Source organism: Sturnira hondurensis, unplaced genomic scaffold (genome assembly GCF_014824575.4).
Source record: "Sturnira hondurensis isolate 20B ecotype Veracruz unplaced genomic scaffold, ASM1482457v3 Scaffold0006413, whole genome shotgun sequence".
NCBI lineage: Eukaryota > Metazoa > Chordata > Mammalia > Chiroptera > Phyllostomidae > Sturnira > Sturnira hondurensis.
In genome coordinates, this window is record NW_028079044.1 from 35,873,102 (window position 1) to 35,899,727 (window position 26,626).

At 37.6% G+C, this 26,626-nt stretch overlaps 1 protein-coding gene across 3 annotated transcripts in view; it reads right to left on the bottom strand.

Annotated features, from left to right (window-relative positions):
- The window catches only part of CSMD3 (CUB and Sushi multiple domains 3), a 935,029-nt gene extending 909,036 nt beyond the window's left edge, over positions 1 to 25,993 (bottom strand). For all 3 annotated transcript variants that reach the window (XM_037048422.1, XM_037048421.1, XM_037048420.1), the window contains exon 1: positions 25,752 to 25,993. In XM_037048422.1, the coding sequence (XP_036904317.1) occupies positions 25,752 to 25,929 (178 nt within the window). In that variant the 5' untranslated portion in view covers positions 25,930 to 25,993. The remainder of the gene's footprint in view (positions 1 to 25,751) is intronic.
- Positions 25,994 to 26,626: the final 633 nt, after the last annotated feature.

The following is a 26,626-nucleotide window of genomic DNA, read 5'->3' on the forward strand; positions in this document are numbered from 1 at the left end:
CTTGTCTTGGTGTTCTATTCTGCAATGGGTATCATGTATTTAAATTCTAATTACCAGGGCTTCAGAAAACCCTGTCCTACTCACCCTACCAATAGCCCACATCATAGGTTCATTAGGAAACTGTGTATGTGTGTGTATATTTTCTCATCACCTACTATCTTCCTAATTCCTTGCAAATTGATTTATGCCTCCACCACTCTACTGAGACAACTCATTAAAAGGTTATTTATCAATGACCAAATCCAATTAACTTTTCTAAGTTGTTTTTCTTTAATCTTTAATGCCTTCAGTGTAGTACATCTTCCCCTGCTGCTTGAATGCCCTTATATTTCCTACCAATGAACTCTCATGATTCTCTTCCAAATTTCATCAATTGTTCTTCTGTCTCCTTCATTAAGTCATTACCTACTTTCTACTTTTAGACATGAGTGGTCTCCAGGGTGCTATCACTGACATTTTGCTCTTTTGTTTTTGCATGCTTTGTACTCCTCCATTCAGGTGCATTCAAAATAATCACAACACAAAAAGTCTCCCAAATGCTGGATTGCTCTGAGTATTAAATGCACTAGTATATTTAAGGAGCTCTGAAGCATATAATACACATTCAATAGATGGTAGTTATTATTATATTCTCCAGAAAATCTAAACACAACTTTTCTATCATTTACTGGGTATCAATAAAAAATATCAAATATCTCATACCCGGACTTTAAAAATCTAGTTTCCCTCTTCCCAATAACTGGCTTCTTATTCTCATGATTCAATTTGTTATTATCATTCTTTTATCTTAATTTTTCATATGAAAATCTCTTCTTCCCTACAAGTTTTAATCCATGGAGAGTATAAGGTTTTATTAAGTCAATGTGTAGAATATGTTCAATTACATATATAACAATCCAGTCTGATCTCTTTATATTGTAGAGAAGGCATATGAGGCCCTGAGTTGCAAGGAATTGAGAGTGAGTGATCTGCTGATGTTCACAAAGCTGGTTCTGGCAGAATCAGATTTGCACGTATTATCTTATATTTTTTCGAGCCATTTTATGGGAAAGAGCATGTTGAATGTGTAAAATTTAAAAAAAAATGCTGTGAAGGGGAAAGTGAGCCATGTGTCAGCCTCTCACAGTGGGGCAGTGATGTGACTGATATTTCATTACAAGAAATTGTGTCAGAAAAAAAACATTTTAGCTTATGAGATGGCTGATTGTCAAACATGGGATCATGCTTTTTGCTTGTTTCTCCCCATACCTGGAGTCAACCGGTGTCATATTAAAGAACCTCAACCCCCAGAGTCATAGAGGCCAAAGAAACTTTAGTTAGGAGCCTGGGAAATTAGGATTTAAAAGGCACCTCCAGATTTTCCGTGCTGCTTATTCTTTTCTGACCTGTGTCCCACCTCAAATAACTGCGTTGTCTTCTTTCAATATAAAATACCCTCATTAGAAAAAAATTTGTATTTCTTAAACTCAATAAATAAAATACATATGCCATTGCATATGAATTCCAGGTTGCTAAAGAACTTTAATTCTAACTGCACTTGAACAACAATAAAAAATATGAAAAAAATAAAAAGAAACCATTTTTTTTAAAGCTACAAACTTCATTAAGTAGTTTGGTTTGTGAGACTGAATCAACTGAGCAAACTTTTCTGAACATTAGGACACAACATTTCTTTAATATGTAAAATCCTACAACTAATCATTCATTGTGTTTATAGACTTTATGGCACTCTAGACAAAAAGAAATAGAAACCCATATTTCCAAATTAATCATATTAATTTAAATATAAATTGAGTTGTTCAACTAACCCATCTCTAGCAACATGTGTAGGATACTGACAGCTTCAGAGTAAGATCTTTTCAGTGTATTATGTCAGTTTTATGATAAAAAGTCTTTTCAAAATTCTAACTACTGCAAAAGTTTCTTATCTTCAGAACAATAGATAAGACTATGACTTTAGGAGTCAAACTGTATGGGTGAAATCCTGCTTCAAACATTTATTCCATGTGTATTTTCTGGATAATTCCTGCTTTTACTATGTGCTGGTGGTATTTTAGCTGTGTGTGACATTTGGAGCGATCTGGCAGGTTATTTGGGGCCTCTGGGAACATTAAAAAATGTTTCCGTATAAATTAATGGAAATATTTTCCCATTATGCCATTGTATGCTATAAAACCTTTCATTGTTTTTTGTCCTACTGGAATGCTAAGTGTGATACATAAATTAGTTCATCATAATATTTTACTTTTTATGGTTTAAATAAATCACCACAATTAATTTTCAGTGGATCAAGTAAAATAATGATCACATTTAAAAACTGGAAAAAATATCTAATGGAAAGCCTACCATCTGAAAATATTCTGTTTTAGGTTTTGTTGGTAGTAGTTGTGCTATAAAAGCATACAGAATCTTGCTACCTACATGTCAGAATTTTTTTATAACTATTTTATTCTACTTGCCAATATCATCACATTGTAACAGCAGTTTTCACTGGGTAGTCCTATATAACCTACTAAATTTTTAAAGTCAAAGACTTGGCATTGGAAATTATTGCATCTCTAAAACAAATGTCAGATTCATTCATGCTGTGAAACACTATTATAATTTTATGTCTATAAACTATGTCTGCTTTGCAAATAATCACTCTCCTGTTACAGTCTCTAAGCACTGAGAGTTGGTTTTAGCATCCTCAACTCCCCTGTGCCTACGAAGCAGCAGGAGTAGAATAAAGTTGCTGGAGTATGCCACTTTCATTGCTCTCTGCTTCCTTCCCACTAACACAAAAGGTAAGTTAAATAGAACATTGCTGGCAACGCCCCCAACTAAATATCTAAGCATTTTTCAGCTATGTAATTGTCCTATTGTAAACCATTCACCTGGGAGTCTTCATATTATTTTTACTAAAGATATTTTTTGCAGCAAAATGAGTGAAGTTTAGTAATTTGGAATTAATATGCTCTCATCATAAAATGGTATAGGTATAAAATGTTAAAAATTGATGTCTACTCTATACTTACTGTCAAGAAGGCAGCAAGACATTTTTTAAAACAATTGGCTCTTTAGAAATATAGGTACAATGGGATAATATAAAAAACAACTTTGATAATTATAAAAATATACCTGCCTCCCTAAAGGCAAAAAGGAAATAAAAAGTAGTTATTTGTGAAGCAACTTTAAGTAGATAGAACAGCAGGCAGTGGTACCTCTCAGAGCAAAGCCTGTCAACACCACTTTCATTGCTCCAGAAAGTTCTCATGTCAAATAAAAAATTCGAACAAGGAATATAAAAGCTTGTTTAAATGTTTCAAATTGAAGAAAGTAACTGGCCAAGTAAAAATTGTAACAACAAAAGAAAGGCACACTTCGATGTGTCAAACAGCGACAAAGTGCAGTTTTCAAAATCCTGAGGTTTTAAATATCTGCTTCAACACTCACAATTTAAATACAATAAAATGAAGACAGAGGTGAAGATGAAAGCAATGAGAAAATAGTGGTTGGAAAAGAGCTTTTACAATCCGAAAGATAGTGTAATGGGTAGTAGGATAGAGGGTGTTTTGAAAGCAAACTTCAAAGATCTTCAACGCCACCATTCTTTCAACCTCAAGAAAAGTGGAATCTCATAAGGATAAGATTTTATTAATGAATTGGTTACCTCGAAGAAGTGGTGGGGATATTTAAGAGACATAGATATATTGCAAGTGATTGGATGTCTTATTTTTTTTTTGCAAAGTAAGAAACCTGAAAAAATTGTGTCCAGAAATTTTTGGGAATATAAGTAATGCTTCAAGAGACATTTCAAATTCTAAAAAACATAAAAAAAGAAAGCAAAAAAAGTTAAAACATTAACAAAGAGCAGGTTAAATAGCGTAAAATTAAATAATGGCAAATTTCTGATTTTCTGTAATGGTAAATTACAGAAAATCATGGAGGATTAAAACAGCATAAGAAAAGATTCAAGGAGGTATAAAAGATAAATATTAATATGTTAATTATGAATTAATAAAAATAAAACAATATACAAAGTGATAGTTACACTGTCAGAAGGTGGTAGGTCAGTTAATATTCTACTGTATTTCAGTATAATTTAGAGCAACCAATATTATTTGTTTCTATACCTAGAGCACTGTGTGAGATTCCTTAGTGATTGCTAAGTACACAGCCATTGGCTTCTCACATTTCTCTGTTACTTGAGGAAGTAGAATATGCATACATTACTAAATACAAGGTTGACCATAGTAATAACTGTAATTCTGATACAAATAAAATGTAAGGTTGATGTGAAGAAAGAAGTGTTTAATTTCAACTAGAGAGTTCCTAGAGATGATATTTCAACAATGTAGGAGATATATTTTAAACCAGGGAACAGGTTTGTTTTGTTTAAAACAAAGTAATTTAAAATCTACTCCAGAAATAGCACTTATAGAAGGAGAAAGTGAAATAAATACACATACAAAAAAACTATAAGGAAGAACTATGGTCATCTACAGTAGGTGAAGAACATAAAATTCTATTTGTTATACTGTTAAGTGTAAATTGGTTGAATTTTATTTTCTTCAGAATGGCTGGTTCCTTCGTATGCTCCCCATATTTCTGAACCATGAAGTTTAGGATCATATTACCGAAAAGTTTCTTCATGGTCAGTCTCAACAGGTTATTAACAGATTTAGATTTGTTTCAAGAACAGTATCAGGAAAGTAAACAGAAGGCACAAATCCATCAACAGCCAAAGAAGAATGGCAATAATGTAAATTAAAACTTCGTGTTGGAATACTTGAAGCTTTTCAACAGGGGAAAAGCTTTCTTGAAACATGTGGCCAGAAGCAACCAATTCGAGAATTATAGAGAATCACATTAGCACTACAACTACAGTGTCTGCTAGGTATTTGGGGCTATCTTGGAAAATATTGGGTGTTTAGGAGGTAAACTATAATTTCCTCATACAGTAGCCCCCCATTATCTGTGGGCAATATGCTCTAAGAACCACAGTAGGTGTCTGATACTGCAGGCAGCACAATACCCTATATATGTTACATTTTTCCTTTACATACCTACCTATGATAAAGTATAATTCATAAATTAAGCACAGTAAGCTATTAGTTAAAACAATGCACAATAAAATAAGACAGTTATAACCCTAAACATTAGCCCTTTGCCTAATGTCATCATGGTGCTCTTGAAAGTTGAGAGTTCATGTAAAAAAAAAGTATTAGGGAAATGATTTTACTATAGTTAATGATTTTACCAATTGTTATAAACAGGAGTTAAGTTCTTATGGTATAGGTTGGGTCACAAAAACATCACCATACTCCTAAATAAACACTCAAAATACTTTCAATATTAAACATTCAAATAAATGTAAACAATATATTTAAGAAAGATGAATAAAACTGAGTCAAATGACTATTCCCTAACCTGCTTATTCAAGTTCAGGGTCATGAGTGGCCGAAGCCTATCCTGGCAGCTCAGAGATCCAGGCAGGTACTCACCCTGGAAGGGCAGGATGTCCTTCCACCTCAGGGCTACTCACACAAACTGCAAAACATGTAGACACACCAGTCTCCTCAGGTATACATATTAGGGATGTGGGAACAAACTGAAGTACTCAGTGAACAGAGCACAGACTTGAGGTGAAGGTGCAAGTGCAAGAGTGCAAATGCACAAATTCCACACCAACAGTAGCATTGGCTAGGAATTGTTTTTCCATCAACCTTATATCCAAAGAACATTGAAGGAAAGGGCGTTATTGGATGGCCTGCTGTATTGTGAGAAAAGTTATGCCAGTATGAGTTTTCTCTCTCTCTCTCTCTGTGTCTTTCAAAATGATTCTGTTAAAGATTTTATTTATTTTTAGAGAGAGGAGAAGGGAAGGAGAAGGAAAGGGAGAGGAACATCAATGTGTGGTTGCCTCTCACACACCTCCCCAGTGGGAACCTGGCCCACAACCCAGGCATGTGCCCTGACTGGGAATCCAAGTGGCAACCCTTTGGTTCAGAGGAAAACACTCAATCCACTGAGCCACACCAGCCAGGACTCAGAATTGTTTCTTGTACTGCACTTACCCATCTGCTTGTGATAATGTGAGGTGATTCAATCCCTATCTGATGAGAGACAGTGAGGTGGAAGACACAGGCACTGTGACATAGCGTTAGCCTGCTATTGACATTCTGACGTATGCCACAAGCACTTTACGGTTTCTTGTGGGTATATGAATTGCCAGTATCTCTACTCTTGTGCTTTGGGGCCATTGTGGAGTAGAATAAGGATTACTTGAACACAAGCACTGCGACAGCATGAGAGTCTCTTTGACAACCCAGACTTAGATGGCTACCATGTGACACAGATATGCTCGAAAAGCAATTAGTCACACCCAGGCTGAAACGGAGCAGGATGGCAGATTTCATCACACTACTAGAAAAGGCATGCAACTTAAAACTTATAAATTGTTATTTGTGGATGTTCACACTTAATATTTTTGGACCACAGTTGCTGGAAACCCCAGAGAATAAAACTGAGAATAAGTGGAAACTTATTAAAGAACAAACAATGATCTAAAATCTTATATACATTCAAAATTTAAAAAAAAAATACTCTTGCTACGCAGTCAAATTGAAGTATGCTTCATTGTGAAAGCCAAAGAAATGCATTTGAAATGTTTACTACATGGAGGCGTAAGACATTCACTAGCAACATCCTATGGTGATTTGTAAAGGGATCGCCCTGCCTACAAGTGTCCACTTGGCGATGGGAGCAGATATAGAGAGGGTATCATAAAAAGACGATGCACGTTAGAGATCTTGAGTCAAGAGGGCCACTGTCTCTCAGGCCCCCAGACTGCAAACACCAGCACAACACTCAACCATGAGTCTCCTGTGAAGCCTCCGTCTCCTGAGTCTCCTTCACCGTTCTGTCCTCTCACTCCCATAGTGTGTTGATCTCCCTTTAAATAGCATTGATTAACTATACTAAAATTACTTTTAATGAGCTTTTCCTTCTCATTGGAATGAATTATGCATGTTTTGCTGGTATGCAGAGGTCATTATTCAACCCCTTCTTACTCTCTCAAATCCACCATTCTGACTAGACTTAGAAAATAAGAACTCAATAAATGCTTATTAAAGTGGAAATGTCAAAAAAGTGTCCATAAAGCTTAAATCTTATATTTGTATTTTTCAGATAACATCCTAAGGAAATACTTAAAAAGTATAATAAGAGAGTAGTGATTAAGAAATATAGTACAAATTAAAAACCTCAAATAACATTATAGTATATATAGTAAAAAATAATAATGACATCCTAAAGAGTTAGGCAACAAAAGAGCCTACATTAAAACTGATCTTAACTTGATATAAGTGGTTTTTTTAATTGTCTATATACTGAGTGGCATAGATAGGTATAGTAATGAAAATGTCCTTATTATATATCACATATCAAACTAATAAAATATGTTTTTATATTACAAATAAAAATATATAACTATAAAATAATAATAATTTTCATATGAATTGACTAAATGAAAAAGGATATTCAGAACCAAAAGTTAAGACTTTAAAAAATAGTCTTTCAATGTAGATGAATAGTATGCTTCCAAAAGAGTACCTTGAAAAAATATTGTATGTTATAATAAGACAGAAAGAAAAATAAGCGTAATAAAATGTCTCTTCCTAAAAGTTCAGAAGCCAGAGAAACAAACATGTAAGTAATAAACCTAAAAATAGAAATAATCTTGGGAAAAATCATAGCATTTATGTTTACAATGATATTCTTAAAAATATTAAGAAAATTCTTAAATAATAAATTCAATTTAAAATAAAAGAAAGTAGTATAGAAAATAAGATCAGGCATATCAATAACAGTATAATGATGACTTGTGTAAACATTAGCAAGACATTTGGAGAAATATTACTCACAGAAATAAATACAAATAACGTTATAAAATGCCCAAACTAGTACAAAATTTGATTGGGGAGGAAAACTAAAACAGAGAATATGCAAGAAAATAGTATAAAGAAAATACTCATTTCATACTCCAAATTTCTAAAAGAAAAAAGTGCTTACTAATAAATCCAGCGAATATATGAACCAAACATTGACAAGATAGAAAACAATCCCACATCAGAGGAGCTGCTGACTGGGATCACGCAGGGCTTTTCCTCAGACTGCAGGGCTGGCTGCCACCCGGGGGACGGGTTAGTATATTTTATCATTTTAGCAGAGAAAGTGAGTTAAAAAATGTATAATTAAGAACATATATCCAAGAAAACAGTCAATAAAGTTGATTATTCTTTAATTAAAACTTCTCAAAAGTACAAAAACCATTTTTAACTTCTTCATTGCAAAGACTACATTTAAGCAATGCCGAATACAGCTAGTGCAGACTTATAAAACCAATTATTTTGGCTTAGGGTATTTTATCAAGGAACCTGTTAGCTTATAGAAAAGAACACCTACCTCAAGGCTTATCTTAAATAACATATGTTATTTTAATGTATGCAAAAGAGGATTTAGAACAATTATCTCATTAAATGTCTAAGAAATGAATCTCATTCTTTTTATTCCGTTAACATGTTATTGAATAAGTTGAAGTATGCTTAGATATTTTCAAATACATATGACAGTAATTATTTAATTACAATATTCATTATCAGTGGCATGTATGCTTCTCATCCTGATCAATGTAGTATCAGGATTATGTCAAGTTTACAGATAATGTAGGACATGAGGAACCAAGACCTAAAAGAAGGTACTTGGGGTCATCTGGCCCAATAGAATGTAACTGGTATTAGAATTCATATTCTATTCTGTCAGGTTAGAGATTGATGATGATGATGATAATAATAATAATAATAATAATAATAAATGTTTCCAACTTAATTTTCTCTATTGTATATTCAAAAGTGAAAGTAGCAAAATTGATTCATGCTTTTACATGCTTAATAAATATACAATAAAATTGTGTTCTTTTATTTTTCAGAAAACATTGGATATCCAAATAGGTATCAGTAGCCACTATTAATGGAGTTAGAAATATTTGAAATCTATAGCAACTGAAAGATTTGGGCAATATGTATTGGTTCAATATATATTAAATGCAGATTGGACTTAGACTAAATTAATGAATTCAATTAACTACAATCCAATTCAATTATCCTAATATTTAATTAGTGCTCACTCTGTTTATAAGGTTCTAAGTTAGGTATAGAAATCCCATGCTAGGTTATTTAATATCTTTGACAAACTCTTTTTTACTCAGTAGAGTTATGATTAAGGAGCCACATTTTATTTCTTTTACATCCCTAAGAAATAAATTCACAGACAGTTTTCCAGGAGGTATGGGCTGTTAAAAATATGATAGAATATAAAGAAACATGAAATAAGACCTTATACATATATAACAGTTATAGCTCCCTTTCTATCTATTTTGATTTGTAGAATGAAAAAAGTACAATATTGAGTAGCATTAAATAAATACCTAACATAATAATATAACACCTAATATATATGTATGTATATATGAAATATAGGTGATTCTTGATATAAAGTTCATATATGTTAGCATATGTGTGTGCACACACACATACAGTAACAGCAAGCTCTAACTTAATATAGGATTCAACAAAGCATGTCTGAACACTAACATGAGGCCTGTTTTTCTGGTGACATGACCATAACCAATCTGACTTTTCGAAATCCTCCTGTTTCTATAGCCTTCTATCTTCAGAAATACTCACTGCATGCCCTGGTTGGTGTAGCTCCGGGGATTGAGTTCGCCCTGCAAACCAAAGAGTCGCTGGTTCAACTCCCAGTCAGGGCACATGCCTGGGCTGCGGGCCAGGTCCTCACTGTGGGGCATGTGAGAGGCAACCACACATTGATGTTTCTCTCCCTCTCTTTCTCCCTCCCTTCCCCTCTCTCTAAAAATAACTAAATAAAATCTTTAAAAAAAGATATTATTAAAAAAGAAGAAATACTGCAAAAAAAGATAACCTTATAATGTGAACAAATTTAGAATTCATCTCCATCTCTGATTTTTTTTTCTCCTCGAAGTCAGTGAAATACTGTTCAACGTGATAAAAAAATAAACAGCAAAGGTTATTGAGTCAGGCAGGCTGGATTCGAACTGCTTTCTTCAGTCACTGGCTGATTTCCTCTTTCTAAGTTGTTTCCTCAAATTTCAAAAGGAGGCAACTCTACCACGCAAAGCTGAGATGCCCAAACAACTGGTCCTCAGAGCACACAGCAGTGGTCAGAGGAAATCGGTTCCTTTTCCTGCCATGGAGATGGGAAAAGAAATGAAGATTCCAAAGAAGTAGAAATACTTATGACTTACAGTACTGAGGAAAATGTTTTCACAAGTACTTTAGAGAAAAATGAACTACTATAAGAATTGAAGTAAAAATAGGAGACAGAAGTCATAACTTGTGGATATCTATGCTTAAATACACGATTAATACGAATGCATATACTTTTGATCCAGCACTTTTACTACTGGGAATACACCCTCAGAATCCTTAAATACCAGCTCAGAAGAACCTATGCACCCTGATGTTCGTAGCAGCACTATTTAGAATAGCCAAGTGTTGGAAATAGCCTAAGTGCCCATCAGTAGATGAAAGGATTAAAAAACTTTGGTACGTTTACACAATGGAATGCTATACAGCAGAAAGAAAGAAGAAGGAGTTCCTATACTTTGTGACAACATGGATGGAACTGGAGACTATTTTAAGCTAAGTGAAATAAGCCAGTCAGTGAAAGACACATACCTCACTTATAAAAGGAATCTAATGAGTAACAAACAAATTTAACAAGCAAAATAGAACAAATGACATGGAAACATGGAACAGATTGGCAGCTGCCCAAAGAAAGGGGGAGGGGGAAATTGTGGAGAAGGGGGAAAGGATTAGTCAAAGAACATATATGAATGGCCCATGGACATGGACAACAGTGTGGGAGCAGGTGAGGTTGGGTTGAATGGAGGAGGGCAAAGGGAGGGGGGGAATTGGGACAACTCTAAAAGGATAAATAAGAATAAAAACATAAATAATAGTAAAAGAAAATGCATATGCTTATTTGGTATTGTGTTTACTCACTGTTAAGATTTTGTTGACTGCATTTAATTTTGGAATTTAAGAAGTACTTGAAGAGTGTGTGACAGAGATGCCTCTTTCATCTAAACATCCTTCTTAGAACTAGCTGAGCAGGCAAAGGTCACCAGTCTAAGTCCCTTCTAACTTTCAGAAAGGCTGGCTCTGCATCTTCTAGGTGACTTCACTGGGATTCTCTTATGTATTCACAGCAAACAAGTCAGCTTGAGAATCTCTTCACATCACTTTAAGCAAGCATTCCTTGTTATACTACTGTTATTATATATAAAGTGTCAGTAATACTTTGAATGAAAGAGTTGGAAGTTGAGAAGAAAAGAAGGAAATGAATGGAAGGGCAGCACAGGGCTGGTTATTTGTTTGTGGGACAGGGCTTTGTGAAAAGTGGAGGGACCACTTTCTTTGTTATGGCAAAGAAACCTGGACGTTGGTTTTGAAATGTTGTTGGAATCCAGTCAGCATCCCCAGCAGATAACCTCCCCTGCGTTAGTTTGGCATTTCAATGAATGGAGGTAATCCTGTGTGTTATGGAAAGTGTTGTAAATTCACCATGGTGCACATGGAAGTTACTTCTGTGTGTTTGAACCAGGTTAAGTAAAAAAATTCAAAACTTTTGTCTCAAGCTTCTAAATTTACTTTTCCTCCTGCTGAAGTAATAATCAAAGCAGAGAAGATAGTAATATAGATAAACAATAGAAATGTTGGTTTTTGTCTTATATTAGTAGTTAAGCTTTTGAGACTTAGAAATTGGGAAACCTCTCAATATTTGTTACATAATATAAACATCAAATCTGTTATTTTACACATTAAATTATTGTTAGATATTGAAGAGTGAGATTTGTGGATTGTGTAAGGGGATAGGGAGATGCAAATTGTGATGTAGGGTGTTGGTACAAACATTAAAATAGCATGAATCGACAAAGCAATAAATGTGGGGGAAATGAAATAAATATATTTTATTTGATTTTTTTAGTTTTTTCTCTTTTTCTTTTTTGCTTAACCCTCCAACCCCTTTCAGTCCCTCAACCCTCTACCTAACCCCAGAACTGTCATCCCGCATTCCATCTATGAGTCTGTCTCTATTTTGCTTGTTAGTTTATTTTGTTCATTACATTCCCCATATCAGTGACGTCATGTTGCTTGGCTTATTTCACTTAAGCATAATGCTGTCTAGGTCCATCCATGTTGGCGCAAAATGGTGAGATCTATGGTCATGTAGTAGTAAATGAAATAAATATAAAATACTAGATCAAATTTGGTGAATGTCCCAACCTTGTAATGATAGGTCATTCTATTTGAGTCCTATGTAACCAAAATTGGTATTAATTCAATGCCAGTATCTCATCCTAAAACCATTTTAAAATCCTCATATTGCTCTTTATATTACAGACTAAAAATAAAGAAAACTTAAACAAAATCTACTTATTTAAGTCTTCAAAAATACAAAAATAAGGAATAGAAAACTGTGACACAAACTGTTATATTTTATACTTAGTTATTTGTTTGGCCTTTTACATGTGTTCACTTTGCTAAGTTGGCTCAAGGCTCCTCTCATGAGTCACTAAATTCAGGGGCTTAAACTTAAATTAGAAAGTATTAGCACGCCATTGAAGAGTTCTAAAGGAGAAACTAACCTGGAAAAAACGGGTGCAAAGCACAAGTTGCTGATCACAAACTGTTATGTAACTGCACAAACACTGTTGCAGAAATACACGTGGAATCATCATTAATACTGGATAAACTAGTTGATATCCATTGGCTGAACAGATGGAAGTCAATAAACATTTTAATTGAAAATTAGCAGGGAAATTACATTAGATTAAATCACAAAATGATGCATTTAATTGGAAAGTTTCAAACAGTGTCTGTAGGATGTTAATACTCACCTGTGATAGGATAAAGATTTACTATCTAAGATATGTAAATAAAGATTGCATATCACCGATACAACATGAAAAAAGAATCTCATTGAAGAACTAAACAATTTCACAATAACCAGATCGGTGTGGTATTACGTTGACAGAAAGCTTGCTTCAAAATAAAGAGTATCTTTTCTCTTAGAAAAATAACTAGATATTCATCTCTATATTCCCAAATGTAGGAAAGGGGTTTACATATATACTGGTCCTCAATAAATTATTGTTGTCTGAAAGAATATATTGATGAGTCCCAGAACTGATAAAATAAGCCACTGGTTCTTTTTGTGGACATAAAATCTATCAGCCACTGTATTTTTTAAAACTCCTGACTTAAAGGGTGTTTAAGCTATAGTATTTAATTCAAGATAATAATGTTCTAAATAAAAGACATAATAAAGCAAACTGGAATTTTAACCAAAATAAAATGATAGAAACAATTAAGATAATATTTACATGAACAGGCACAAGATACAACATTGCAAGACGTTAGATCTCTAACATCTTCTAATTTTTTTGAGGCTTTTGAGCATTTTGTTTTGGAAAGAATGCATAATTAGAAAGCAGTCTTTCTAAAATAGGGAGATTCCAATGATCTATGCAATGACAGGTAAAAATAAGTAGCAATCTTTAAATTATTGGAAAATGGCTGATTTCTAAGTACTTACATATTGGTAATATTTAAAAACAATAAGTTCAAAATATGACACCTATTTTATATATTAATATATAAATGAATACTACCAAGCTTACACAGATATCAATGATTTATTAGCACTTTGCTATAAAATGGATTTGAAGAGTTACTCTTTGACCTCTTTTAAACAGGTTGAACCGATAAAAGAGCACTAAAGTACTAGTAAGTTTTATAGAAGAAAGATTTTTGTAAGCCATGAATAGAACATTGAAGGTGAATTCAGTACAAGTAATGGTGGACCTGTCATCACTTCTGTTGCAAACTTCATGGAAGAGAGGAGAAGTTATCACTATCATCTGGAGACATTATGAAACTGGAAGTTGGCCCACAAATTAGCAGCCTGGATGCAAGTCTGTTTACACAAAACTTTGAATCAGTTCAGCTGTTTTGATTTAGACATTAACCCAGAAACCTTAACCCATGGTTTCTCTAGGTATGAGAAGACTGAATAAATATGTTGTCTGGACTGTACAGTTCAATCAGCTAGAGCACAGAGCCAGTAAATCTAAGTTAGCCTGTGTTTCATCTCCAGGAGATAGTACTTTTATTAATGTGAAAATCTAGTATTATTACATGCGTCTGTGTCTCCTTATACAATTGCTTCAGGAAGTACTGTGTTAAGTCTGATTAAGATTTTGGGTTAGGCACAGTGTTCTTCCATCCCAAGAAGCTTTACTCCCATAATCTAACTAGGACTAAATAAGGGGCTCATAAGGCAGCATCCAATAAAGAGAAATGTGCAGTGGATAAGGAACTTAGAGAATGGTTTGTACACCAGCTTAGCAAGTCACTTTATTTCTCTGGCCTGTTTCTTCTTTCTGTAAAGATATGGAGGTAAACCTTTACATTTTGCCAGGGTGCTCTTATGGAATGAAGTAGACTGTTGATGAAGTTTGCATATGACTATTTTTTAAAATACCTTTCCACAGTACTACAATGAAAAGAGAACTGACTGTATGGGAAGACACATTTGCCAATGATACCTCAAACAAGGATTTGATCTCCAAAATATATAAAGAATTCACATGACTCCACTCCAGGAATACAAAAACCCCAATTAAAGAATGAGAAAAAGACTTGAACAGACACTTCTCTAAGGAGGACATACAGAGGGCCCAGAAACATATGAAAAGATGCTCACATCACTAGCCATCAGAGAGATGCAAATGAAAACCACAATGAGATACCACTTCACACAACAAACAAGTGTTGAAGAGGTTGTGGAGAAAAGGGAACCCTAGTGTACTGTTGGTGGGAATACAGACTGGTACAAGCCACTGTGGAAAATGGCATGAAATTTCTTTAGGAAACTAAATGTGGAACTGCCTTTTGGCCTGGCAATTCCACTGCTGGAACTATATCCTAAGAGCCCTGAAACAACGATCCAAAATAACCTATGCACCCCAATGTTCATAGCAGTACAATTTAGCCAAATGCTGGAAGCAACTTAAGTGCCCTTCAGTAAACGAGTGGATCAAAATACTGTGGTACATTTACATAATGGAATTCTATGCAGCAGAAAGAAAGAAGGAGTTCCTACCCTTTGCAACAGCATGGATGGAACTGGAAAGCATTATGCTGAGTGAAATAAGCCAGGTGGTAAGGGGCATACTATATGATCTCATGATCTCACTTTTTTTTTTTTTACTGAGTCAGTTCATTTTATTGTTAGAAAATAAAAAATGGTCTACAAAGCCTCTTTGCCCACAATTAAAATTATTAACATATGGTGGTTCAGAACTATTCTTTTTTAAAAAAATATTTAATTATTGTTCAAGTACAGTTTTCTGTCTTATATTCCCAACCCCGCCCACCCCCCCAGTGCTCCCCACCTCCCTCCCATTTCCACCCCCCTTAGTTGTTCTCCACGTGTCCTTTATACTTGTTCATGTGAGTCCTTCCCCTTTTCCCCTGTGATTCTCTCCCCTCTCCCCTCTGGTCCCAGTCAGCCTGTTCTGTATTTCAGTGTCTTTGGTCATATTTTGCTTGCTTGTTTGTTTTGTTGTTTAGGTACCCGTTAAAGGTGAGATCATATGATATTTGTCTTTCACCACCTGGCTGGAACTGGAAAGCATTATGCTGAGTGATCCCACCTTAAACCAGAACATAATCAACAAAAGAAAAAAGCAAACAAAATATAACCAGAGACATTGAAATTAAAGACAATCTATTCATAGACAGAGGGGAGGAGGAGAGGAACAATGGGGAGAAGGGTTTTCTGGAACTACTATAAAGGACACGTGGACAAAACCAAGGGGGAGGGTGGAAGCAAGGGAGGGAGGTGGGTTTGGCTGGGGTGGGGGGATGAGAGAAATGCAGACAACTGTAACTGAACAACAATAAAATAATTTTTAAAAATAACTTTCCTTGCCCATATAAATAAATGTAATGTGCATTTCCTGACTAGAAGACACTAGGCTAGATAGTAAAAATAGGTTGTAAGAGCTTTCCCATCCTTAAAATTCTATAGAATCAAGGGGAAGATTAAGTTACCAAAAGGAATAGATTTATTTTCCACCACTTACAGCACAATTGATAAATAATTTTTATGCCCATGTATTATTTTTATATGTGAAGTCCATAAGTTCATCTATATTCATAAATTTGAAACTTTACTCAAGACCACTGTGTTAGAATTAAAGGATTATAGGTTAATTCTGGGTGTTTTATTTTGTTTTGTTTTATTTCTGCACTTAATGCACTAAACAGTTTTATGTGTTTTATTGACATAGTTAACTTACATATTATTGTGCATTTACTTCACTTAATATTGCTTATAAAAGTGGAAAATATCTTTCACATTTATCTTATAGAATTTTTTAGAGAATAAAGCAAGGCAAGTAAAAGATGTTGAAAATTACAAAACTGAGAAGTTATATCTTAATAAAATTGTGAAATATATAAATAGCATAAATATTAATTGTAGGCTTTTTAAAAATTAAATTCTCAAGGCCTGTTTTTCTTTTAAAAATGAAAAAGGTTTCATTAGTAACTTAGACATTTAAGTTTCAGGTTTTGATAAGTCTATGAACTTATAAATCTAATATTATTTCAGATTTCACTCAATAACTAGCTAACCATATAATCCTGGGAAGTTTTTGTCCTCTCTGACCTCAAGAAATGTGGTTAATTTGTAAATGAAGATAATAATCTGTGCATAGGACATAACAGCTACCTCATGAAATACTTGATAGGCTTCTAAGTAAGGAAGTGAAGGAAAGAACCACTATTTGAGATGTAAATGACATGAAGTATAAATAGCTTAGTACAGAGCTTCCCCCATAAAAATATGTAACAAAGAATTTTACCCCAATACTATTTTCCAAAACATAATACAGTCTTATATCCTGCCTAAAAGAGGTACTTCTGAATATTCTGGAGTCAACCAGATGAACTCATTGTAAATGGAACACTATGGCAGGAACCCTTGCTTTTTCACTTATTAAAATTTAATAAATCCACCTCTGCAGAGTCTACTTCCACAAATAAATTTATTTTCAAAGTGATAACAACCATATTTTAAAGGTAATATTTTAAAATATTTATAATCATTTAAAAATATATAATCGTAACTATTCCTTTAAAATTGACTAACATAAAGCAAAGAGGAAGAAGGCCTTTATAATCTTGAACATTAGAAACTCAGCTTTTAGAAGACTCACTCATTATTTTTCTATATTTCAATCACTTTCTGAACATTTAAACTCTTCAAATTTACTAGCATTCATTGTTTTGAATGTTTTATTCCCATATTATAAACTAAAAATATCTCACATATTGATAATATTGAAGATAGCCCCTTAATGTTATTGATGGTCCTTGTACTATTAATACTTGTAAAATGTACTATTATTCCTATGGTAGAGTTTTGAATGACACCACTGTCTTATATAAAGTGTGCAAGAGAAATACAAAGAGGAAAATGCAGGTGAAAGAGAATGCATAAATCCTATGTTAATATGACTTAAACATAACAAAAAGTGAAGAAAATAAATTAAGAACAAATTTTCTAGATTTAAAAGCCTTTAAACAAGAAATTTTGTTCATCAACACCTGGCTTATTTCACTCAGCATAATGCTTTCCAGTTCCATCCATGCTGTTGCAAAAGGTAGGAGCTCCTTCTTTCTTCAGCATACAATTCCACTGTGTATATGTACCATAGTTTTTTGATCCATTCAAGTACCATACCATCTCACCTTTAACAGGAAGCTAAACAACAAAACAAACAAGCAAGCAAAATATAACCAAAGACACTGAAATAGAGAACAGGCTGACAGGGACCAGAGGGAAGAGGGGAGGGAATTTCAGGGGAAATAGGGGAGGGATTTAGAGGAACATATATAAAGGACACAAGGACAACAACTAAGAAGGGTGGAAATGGGAGGGAGGTGGGGAGCCCGGGGGGTGGGATGGGATGGAAGTAATAGACAGAAAACTGTACTTGAAAAATAATTAAATTTAAAAAAATATTTAAAAAATAAATAAAATAAAAATTAAAAAGAAATTTTGTTCAGATTATAAGAAAAAATAAATAAGAATTTAAGTACTCTCCCTCAAATTTGTCTATGAGACATGAAAACCTGTCAATGCATTAATTTTATTTTTATAGACTTATATCATCAAGAAATAGATTTTATTAAAATATGACTATTTGATATAAAGTATATAATATGATATACATATTATATATTTTATTTTTTTCTTTAATTATTTTCCAAGTACAGTTTTCTGTCTATTACTCCTATCCCATCCCACCCCCATGCTCCCCCTCCCTCCCATTTCCACCCTTCTCAGTTGTTGTCCATGTATCCTTTATATATATTCCTCTAAATCCCTCCCCTATTTCTCCTGAAATTCCTTCCTCTCTTCCCTCTGGTCACTGTCAGCCTGTTCTCTATTTCAGTGTCTTTGGTTATATTTTGCTTGCTTGTTTGTTTTGTTGTTTAGCTCATATTATATATTTTAGAAAATGTTTTATTACATAGTTATTTCTCTTTGCCTTCCACAAAACAAATGGTTAATATATATTTTTTAAATTTTACCACAAAACACAATCACATATATGGTATTAATTGATATACAGTACTTAAATATTAACTTTTGAGATTGTGTTTATTGGTGCCATCGGAGCAGACCCTGTAGTAAAATTGATAAGGCATAGTACAAAGACAGTTCAACATGAGCTCGGATGAAAATGATTTCGTCTCAGTTCTGGAGCTAATGATGTCTGTCACCTAGTAAAATCCAGTTATCCTTTCTAGGTATGTGAAGTTACTATATAAACAATTTGCATTGAACTAGCTGATACTTAAGAATCCTTCCTGTCTTATAAACCCCATGATTTCTAACAAGATGAATATACAGATTTATGTAATGGTATTAATCAATCCATATTGATTTTGAAATGCAACAGATGAAGTGGACTAGGAGCAGGGTTAACATTGTGAAGCTAAGGGTCTGGCCCTGATTCATAGAGCCAGGACCTGAAGTAACGGAGTAAGGGTGAGAAGTACACATTTCAGAGTGTTTCTCAAATAGATAATAGCCTGGGAACTTATCCAAAGTGAAATAATAGCTGGTGAGAAGATGCCACATTTTTTACTGGCTCCTGTGGAAAAGTTAGGGCTGGTTGTGTAATGGAGAGAGCACGTGAGAGTTCATACTGGCTTTGCCCAGGAAAGTATATTTCGGGAACATTGAGTATAGCCGCCACTGTCCAGCACTATCTATATATGTTACATCTGCAATCTCCCTATAGGCTTCCTAATAGTCTAAACTTTTTTTAAAAATAGGTAATGAAAGTGAAGGTTAGGAAAGTTGAGTGGTTAGTAGATTCATTATTTGATATCAGACCTTGGTGGCTCCAGAGTCCCTGTTCTTCTTTCCACTTTACTCCAGGGGTCCCCAAGTTTTAGAGTGTATCAGAATGACTTGGATGACTTATTAAAAATAACCAGCGTTTGTGCCCAGCTATCAGGGCATCTTATTCAATAGAGCTGGGGTAGGGATCTGAGAACTCATATTTCCGCAGGGTGCTGGTACCACTTTTTCAGGAATACTTTGAAAATCACTGTAATGAAACCACGTAGGGGCCAAGAGAATAATAGTGTGATACCCAGTGCTACAAGATGAGTATCAATATTCCCATTATCTAGTTCCATGGTGTGTAATACATATGGTAATGGTGTAAAGGTAGACTTTTTTAAGAGGAGATTTTAAATCGGATTGTGGGCAAACAAGCCACCATTATATAAAAAAAAAATTAATCCTTATGGATTCTCTGTCAGCATCAAGAAAGAGCTCAACAAAGGGCCTGGAAGCATAATGCACTTGGGCTGGCTAGAGGCTTGAGAGAAAACGCCTGTCAATGCTGAGGCCATGAACATGAACACTGAAAGGTATTCAACAAATTGACTTTTCTCAGGGTCTTTGGTAAAGGGATATGCTCGATGAGAATCAGAGCCTCACCAGAGGCCTAACTCTGGGAAAATACAGAGATGGAGACCGGTCTTCCTGGCAAATACCATGAATCACCCATCTGACCATTCTGAGGAAATAGATGCATTTGGTAAGGATAGGTCTATCATCCTGACCAGACCTCATCCAAAATCCAAATCAGAACTCCCACTGTATCCCAAAACTATGTACTCCTTTAGGTTATAAGTAAAGGGAATGGGATAACGAAATTAAAAAAAAATTATGTTTTAAGGTAGATAAAATAAAATGCTCTTAGGTTTTATTTGTACCTCACGTATTTTTTCCTAATCTCTTCATTTGCAAGCATTTTACTTCAAACACTGGAATTCAAAATGCAAGACAGCATATTTCCTCATAGCCACGTTGCCCTAAGCAGTATTTCCCTTGCTACACATGTTGTTGGGTGCTTCACAGTTATTTTACAAACTGGACAAAACATTGGAAGTATCTGATATTCTGAAGTACTTTCTGAGACCCTTGAATAAACAGAAGTCACCTCTTGGGGCACCGGGAGAAGTATATTTGGAGCCTAGGTAAGCGCAGGTTGATCCCTTTTAGCTACTGGTTTTCAAGATCTTAGACAAACATTGAATAGCAGAGTTTGTTTTCACACAAGTACAAGGGCATTACTAAATCGCTTTTTGTTTTCTCAGATCTCATGTTATTGTATGTAATGATGCCATTAGCTACTGCTTCATTTGATCATTTCAGTGTTTCTGTAGACCTCAACTTGTGTGTTCAGGGAAAAGACATGTATACCCCCTACAGTATTCCGTTATCTCACAAGTGGTAACTCTAAATAATATCATGAACAGCAATAACTACTGCTAAAAGTTGATGCTCCTGGAATACTTAATATATTGGGTAATTTCCCCTCCTTTCTCCTTGAAGGATCTCAAAGAAGCTGGGATCAGGTTTTTAAGAGACTGAAACCTGCCCCTTAATTATTTCTACTCACACACTTTTGCTACACCAGCTCGATGCAGCCTCCCCGTCCCCAACTGTTCAGCACCAGAAGATTCCAGAAAATACGGTGCTGCAAAATGACATTTCAGAAGGATTTCACCAAGATCGCTGTACAGGGCAAGTTCAGCTCAGAACTCTGGGTGCTGTCCAAGCCTTTTCAGAGCGGTGAACTGGGTTGATTCAGCAACTCGGCGGTGCAAAGCCTCCCTAAAGTCGCAGTGTTCAGGGAGAAGGGACTCCGCCTGATGCCGGCGTGGATCTTCTTTGGGCGTCCTGCTTCATTACTATTCTGCAATGCGCTTCAATCCCCATGCGCTCCCGGCTCTCAGCCCTCAGCTGGCCCTCCAGCGAGGCAGGAAGAGGACCATACTGCGACCACGACGACCCCTCGCCTTTTCTTTTTTTCTGCCCTGTCCTCTGGGGTCTAAGTAAGCCACTGCAGCGCTAGAATCCTGTGACTGGCCCCCTGCTCGCCCTTCCGAGACAGAGCTAGGGGGAGGATGCCGGAGACTACAGAGGACCAGCAGTCTCATTACTTGCTCCCCGTGAGATTTTCCAACTCCCCAATGCCTGTTAGAGTTGAAGTTGCCCGAAAGAGAGCAGCGCTAAGGTCAACTTGGGGAAAGGGAGCTTTCTCAGCTCCTCGGCCAGATTGCGTGCGCGACAGCAGTGGCCACAGCTCACGGACCATCATGGTTCTACCCGGGAACATAAACACTCAGTTACCAGCCACTCATTTCCTCCCCGGAACCCCTCTCCTAACTCTCAAGGCATTCATTCTGAAGGCCCCTCTGTGTCGATCCATGCGGATCTCCTCCCAGCAACATACACACTCACTCACACACACACACGAACACACACACGTGCTGTGTTCCAAGCCAGGCACTCAGTTTCAATCTCCGGGCGGTCCCTGGAATTTCAGGGAGTGTGGCCTTCTAAAAGGTATTAACAAATAGTCCCAGAGGAAACAGATGAAAGGGAGAACTGCCTGTCCAAACTGCAGCCGGATGGGAAGCCCTGAGTCTAATACAAAGGTCACACCTCCCAGCAGGTGTCTCAGTCTTACAAACCTCCGGGGAAGGATTTTGATGATGATGGTGATGGGTGTTTTGTTTGTTTGTTTGTGTGCTGTTATTGTTTGGTAAAGACATTAACCCATCCCACTCCTCTTTGAAAAGCTCCCTCAAGGTAAGACAACTATTTTCCTGACCCGCCAGGTCAGACTGTCTGCTTTGAGGACAGGGGATGAGGGTATCAGTCCTGTGGACAGGTGTGGGACTGAGACCTCCGGTGTGGTCACCGCAGGGTCCGGGAAAGGTGGTGCTGCTCTCCCACCACGTGGACCCCTGAAACAAGACCCTTTCTAGTAGTCATTAACTGGGGCAGAGTGTGTGAGCTCCACTCTTTCACAAGAGCTCTGTGGTGGGGAGGAGTAAGAAAGACTTCCTTGGAGTTCCGGAGCACATGGAAACGTGGATCCTTCTGGAAGTCCAGGGTCCTAAGAGAAACCCCAGAAGCCCGCCCGGGCTCAGGGTTCAGGACCCGCACACTGGCTCCCACCTGCTTTTGACCGAGGTCAGTTCATTCTGTACCTTCTCTGCACTGGTTGTGTGCTCTCCTCCTCCAAGCCCCATCCCGGGAGAATGTGTATGGGGAAGTACCCCACAGTATCTGCTTCCGGGGGAGGGATGTTTAAGCACGACTTGGAGACTCACAGTTTCTATCTGTGTAAGACCTAAACAGACACGCTGCAGTTGCAGCCTGCGTTTCAGAAACCTCTTCGTGTGTGAGAGAGATTCAGTTTGAAACAGGCAAGCAAGCATCAGGTCCAAGCAGCCCCTGCCCTGCCCCCAACCCCAACCCCCAATGTACTGCCTTCTTTTGAGTTTTATTTTATATGACAGTGGAGATACAACACCCAGAGAAGGGTGACTCTTTTCTCAACCTCACTCGGGAGGTTCAGGCCTACTACTGAAGGCCACTTTCTCTCCTACTCTGAGGCGTTTCCTCCCACCGAGCCTCTTTGTCATTGCTGTTGCAGGCAGAGGTGAGTGGTGGAGGCGTGAAAAGTGTGGACACAAGGTGGAGATCTCACGCTGGCACTGCTCACTTGGAAAACTGGGCGCCCCGACTTCCTGAGCCCTGCAGTTAGCTTGGGTTAGGACCTGCGAACCCCTCCCAGGAAGTCCACAAACCCAGCTTCCCCGTGGGCCTGAGTGTCCAGAAGCAGCCTCGTGGAAGACAAAAGCGGATACAGACATTAGGGAAAACAACATCAAAGACATTTCAGAAATGCCAGTTCTAGGGAAGCCTTGAGACTAAGGTGATATTAAAATAAAATGAGAAGGAAGACGCACCTGTCAAAATTGGCACTGTCTGCGACAATAGGGATCAGATCTGAAGCAAACAGCCTAAGTTTGTTTCTCAGAATTTAAGGACGGTGTTCCAAAGTGTAATCTACAGGAGACGCCTCCCAAGCAGCAGATAATCAGCAACAAAGAACTTTACTACCATTAAAAACATTTTTAAATGGTCCGTAAAAGATTGATTTTGGACGGATCCAAAGCACAGTGCAACGCTCTTCTTTCCCCCACCGTCACCCAACTTGGTGCACACTCAGTGGAGACAGACTACCTCAGTGCAAAGTCCAGGAGTTGTGAGTAGAGGGGTCCCGTTTCCAGTGCCATTTAAAGCCAATTAAGGCGCCATTTGTTTCTCCAGGCGCGTCTCATTCGGAAAATACGGTAGGTGCGGGCAGCAGGGCTGTAAACGCAGGCGGAGTGGACCAGCGTTTGTCAGGTTGGCGTGTTCTCCCTGCTTCGGAGACTCCCTCCCCTCACATGCCCCCCGAATGTGTTTTGGCTCAACAGGTATCGCATGAAAACTCGCTCTTAACCCCCGGAACTCCTCTAGCAGGAACCACCCCAACCTTTTTCCCCGTTCTTGGCTCTCTGTGCCTCCCCCGCGCCCAGTGCGTCTAGCAGTCAGCCCCAGGGCCATCCATTAACCGAAGACTCCCAGTGGCAGGCGAACTAAGCGTAATGGGAGGCCCCGCACTCGTCCAGCCTGCGACGAACCCCCCTGTAAGCAACCCAAGACGCGTCTGTGCACTAGTCAATGTTCTTATGCAGCTTTGAACAAGGGTTTGCCTTAGAGCTGCGACGAGGTTCTAGGGTGGGGGGGGGGGGGAGAACATGCTTTAAGGAACAGGTTTAGATTACAGCGCTGTTACTATCAAAGAGCCTAGGGACGACTTCTTGGTATTTAGGGGTGTAAATTAAAATTCGAAACCATCATTGGTCCTAATAGAGGGAGAGGTAACCCAAAACATGAATTATCATTTCCACTGAATGCAAATGGGCTGCCTTCTGTGGGGGGACAGCCAGCTGCAAGCTGGACAATAAACTGTTTCATAGAGACGTGGGCCCATTGCGGTTCAGAGAGGCACTCCTTCACAAAGGAAGAAGCGTCCAGTTTGTGTTGACAGCCCTGACGCGCCTGGGCCAACACACTCCCACCCCCACCGTGCACCCCTGACACACAGACACCCAGGATTTGAGGCAAGCTTCGATGTAAGCGACATCCATCTCATCTATTTGAGCTGCCATGAGTATGGGGAGGCGATCGTTCAAAAACGATGGCATGAGTCATATACACCCCTGAGTATTTTTTGCAGCAATTAATGTGTAGCAGCAGGGTGCAGGATAAGTTGTGGAATCGAGCTGGGGATTTATTTTTCTCCCTGAGGACAGCTCTCCTTCCAATGCTCCTGACTGTCCCTTGCCTTCCTGTTTAGGAATAAATTTTACATCCCACCCACCACCTCCCCTTGTCTGTGCATGTGACACTCTACCTGTCTGAACGCTGAGACTTGCTAGAGATTTTCTTTTTAGTCGTCAGCTAATGACTTTCCTCCTACCTTCATTCATTCCCAAAGGTGGATCTTTGTACTTCAAGGTGTCTCAGATCATTTTAAACCCCCCCTTTAAGCTAAACCTCTACCATAGGACTCCGGGAAGCTCCCCTACCCTTCACCAACGGAGAAGTGCCCACACAGAATTAATTCACACATGCATGAAGACATTCACGGAGGTGGGGGGATGCTTGGAAAACCCCTGAGCCCTATTGCATCTAAGATCATCACATCCCTAGCATGTCGGTAACTTTCCTACCTGAAAGGGTTAAAAGGCATTTCCAGGAGTACCTTTAATATAAATATTCCAACCATAGCATCAGTCCACACTGGTGTGAACAGAAATCAAGGTAATCCTCACCACCGAGAAAAGTCTTGCAGAGGAATTCTGTCTGGGTATCCACTAGTTAGAGAGGCTGTAAGAACCAACTCATGGATTCGGTTGAGCATACTGCAAGAATATTTATTCAGCACAGGCTCAATCACCGCATTGAACGCCAAATCTGGCAAGCAAAATGCATTTCCTATCTGAGGGGGGAAAAGAGCTCTGAATCGACTCCTTCAGTGTAATTATGATTATTTAATCGGTGCAAATTACAAAGTAAGATAGCAGGCTCTCTCTGGTGACAAGTCAGCTCCCCTCCATCCAAAGCAGAGGGGACCCCCCCAAAAGCAGACCTACCTTCCACACAAGACACCGTCAATAAAAAGACGAGGTTCCAAAACGTAAATCCACTTTTAATCCCCATTTTCTTCATCAGGAGAAAGTCTAGGCGGCCACATTTAGCACATCTTCTCTTGCCAGGCTCCAGGGGCTTGGATTCCTTTGCTCGGCTTTCCCCTTTGCGGATCCCTTTCATATTATTCACGATCTCCTAATTTCTGCTCCTCAGCCCGGCGCAGTGGAGTTGTTGCTGTTGTCGGTGCGCGGTCACAGCTCGGAGTGAATGGTGTTTCTGGGATACCACAGCAACCTTGACGAGGACTCAACCATCTCTCCAACGGGGGCACAAAGTCTCCGTACTCTGGGTTCTGTCTTTCCTTGTGCGTTTTTTTTTCCTCCTCCAGCAAAATCTACCTCAATTTTAGCTCCTTATAGCAACCACCAGAAACCACTAGTGAGCTTCTTAAAGCTCAGCTTCGCTCTCTGACAAACTCCCCACAATATTTGAAATTCAAGGGCTTGTTTTTTTTTCCTCCCCGGAGTAGATCAGTTTTGCCTGCAAAAGCAGCCCAAGAAATATTATGTTAGTGAGCTTTCCATTGCAGCCTGTGAATACAGAAGCATGTTAAAGGAATATTTTAATCGGAGGATATGTGTTGCCTTTGGGGAAACCGTGATGAAAATGAATCGGGCTCCATCGATGCCCACGTCGCTATAATGGGACATGTGTTACTACTGTAATTGCAGCATATTACAGGAAGGCGCCTCGCATTTATTATCCATGGTTTAATTGAAAAAAGACATCACAGAGAAGAATTTGTTTGGACTCATGCATGCATCCACATATACAAACGCATACGTGTGAACCGGGAACCGGATTTTTAAGATTCGGT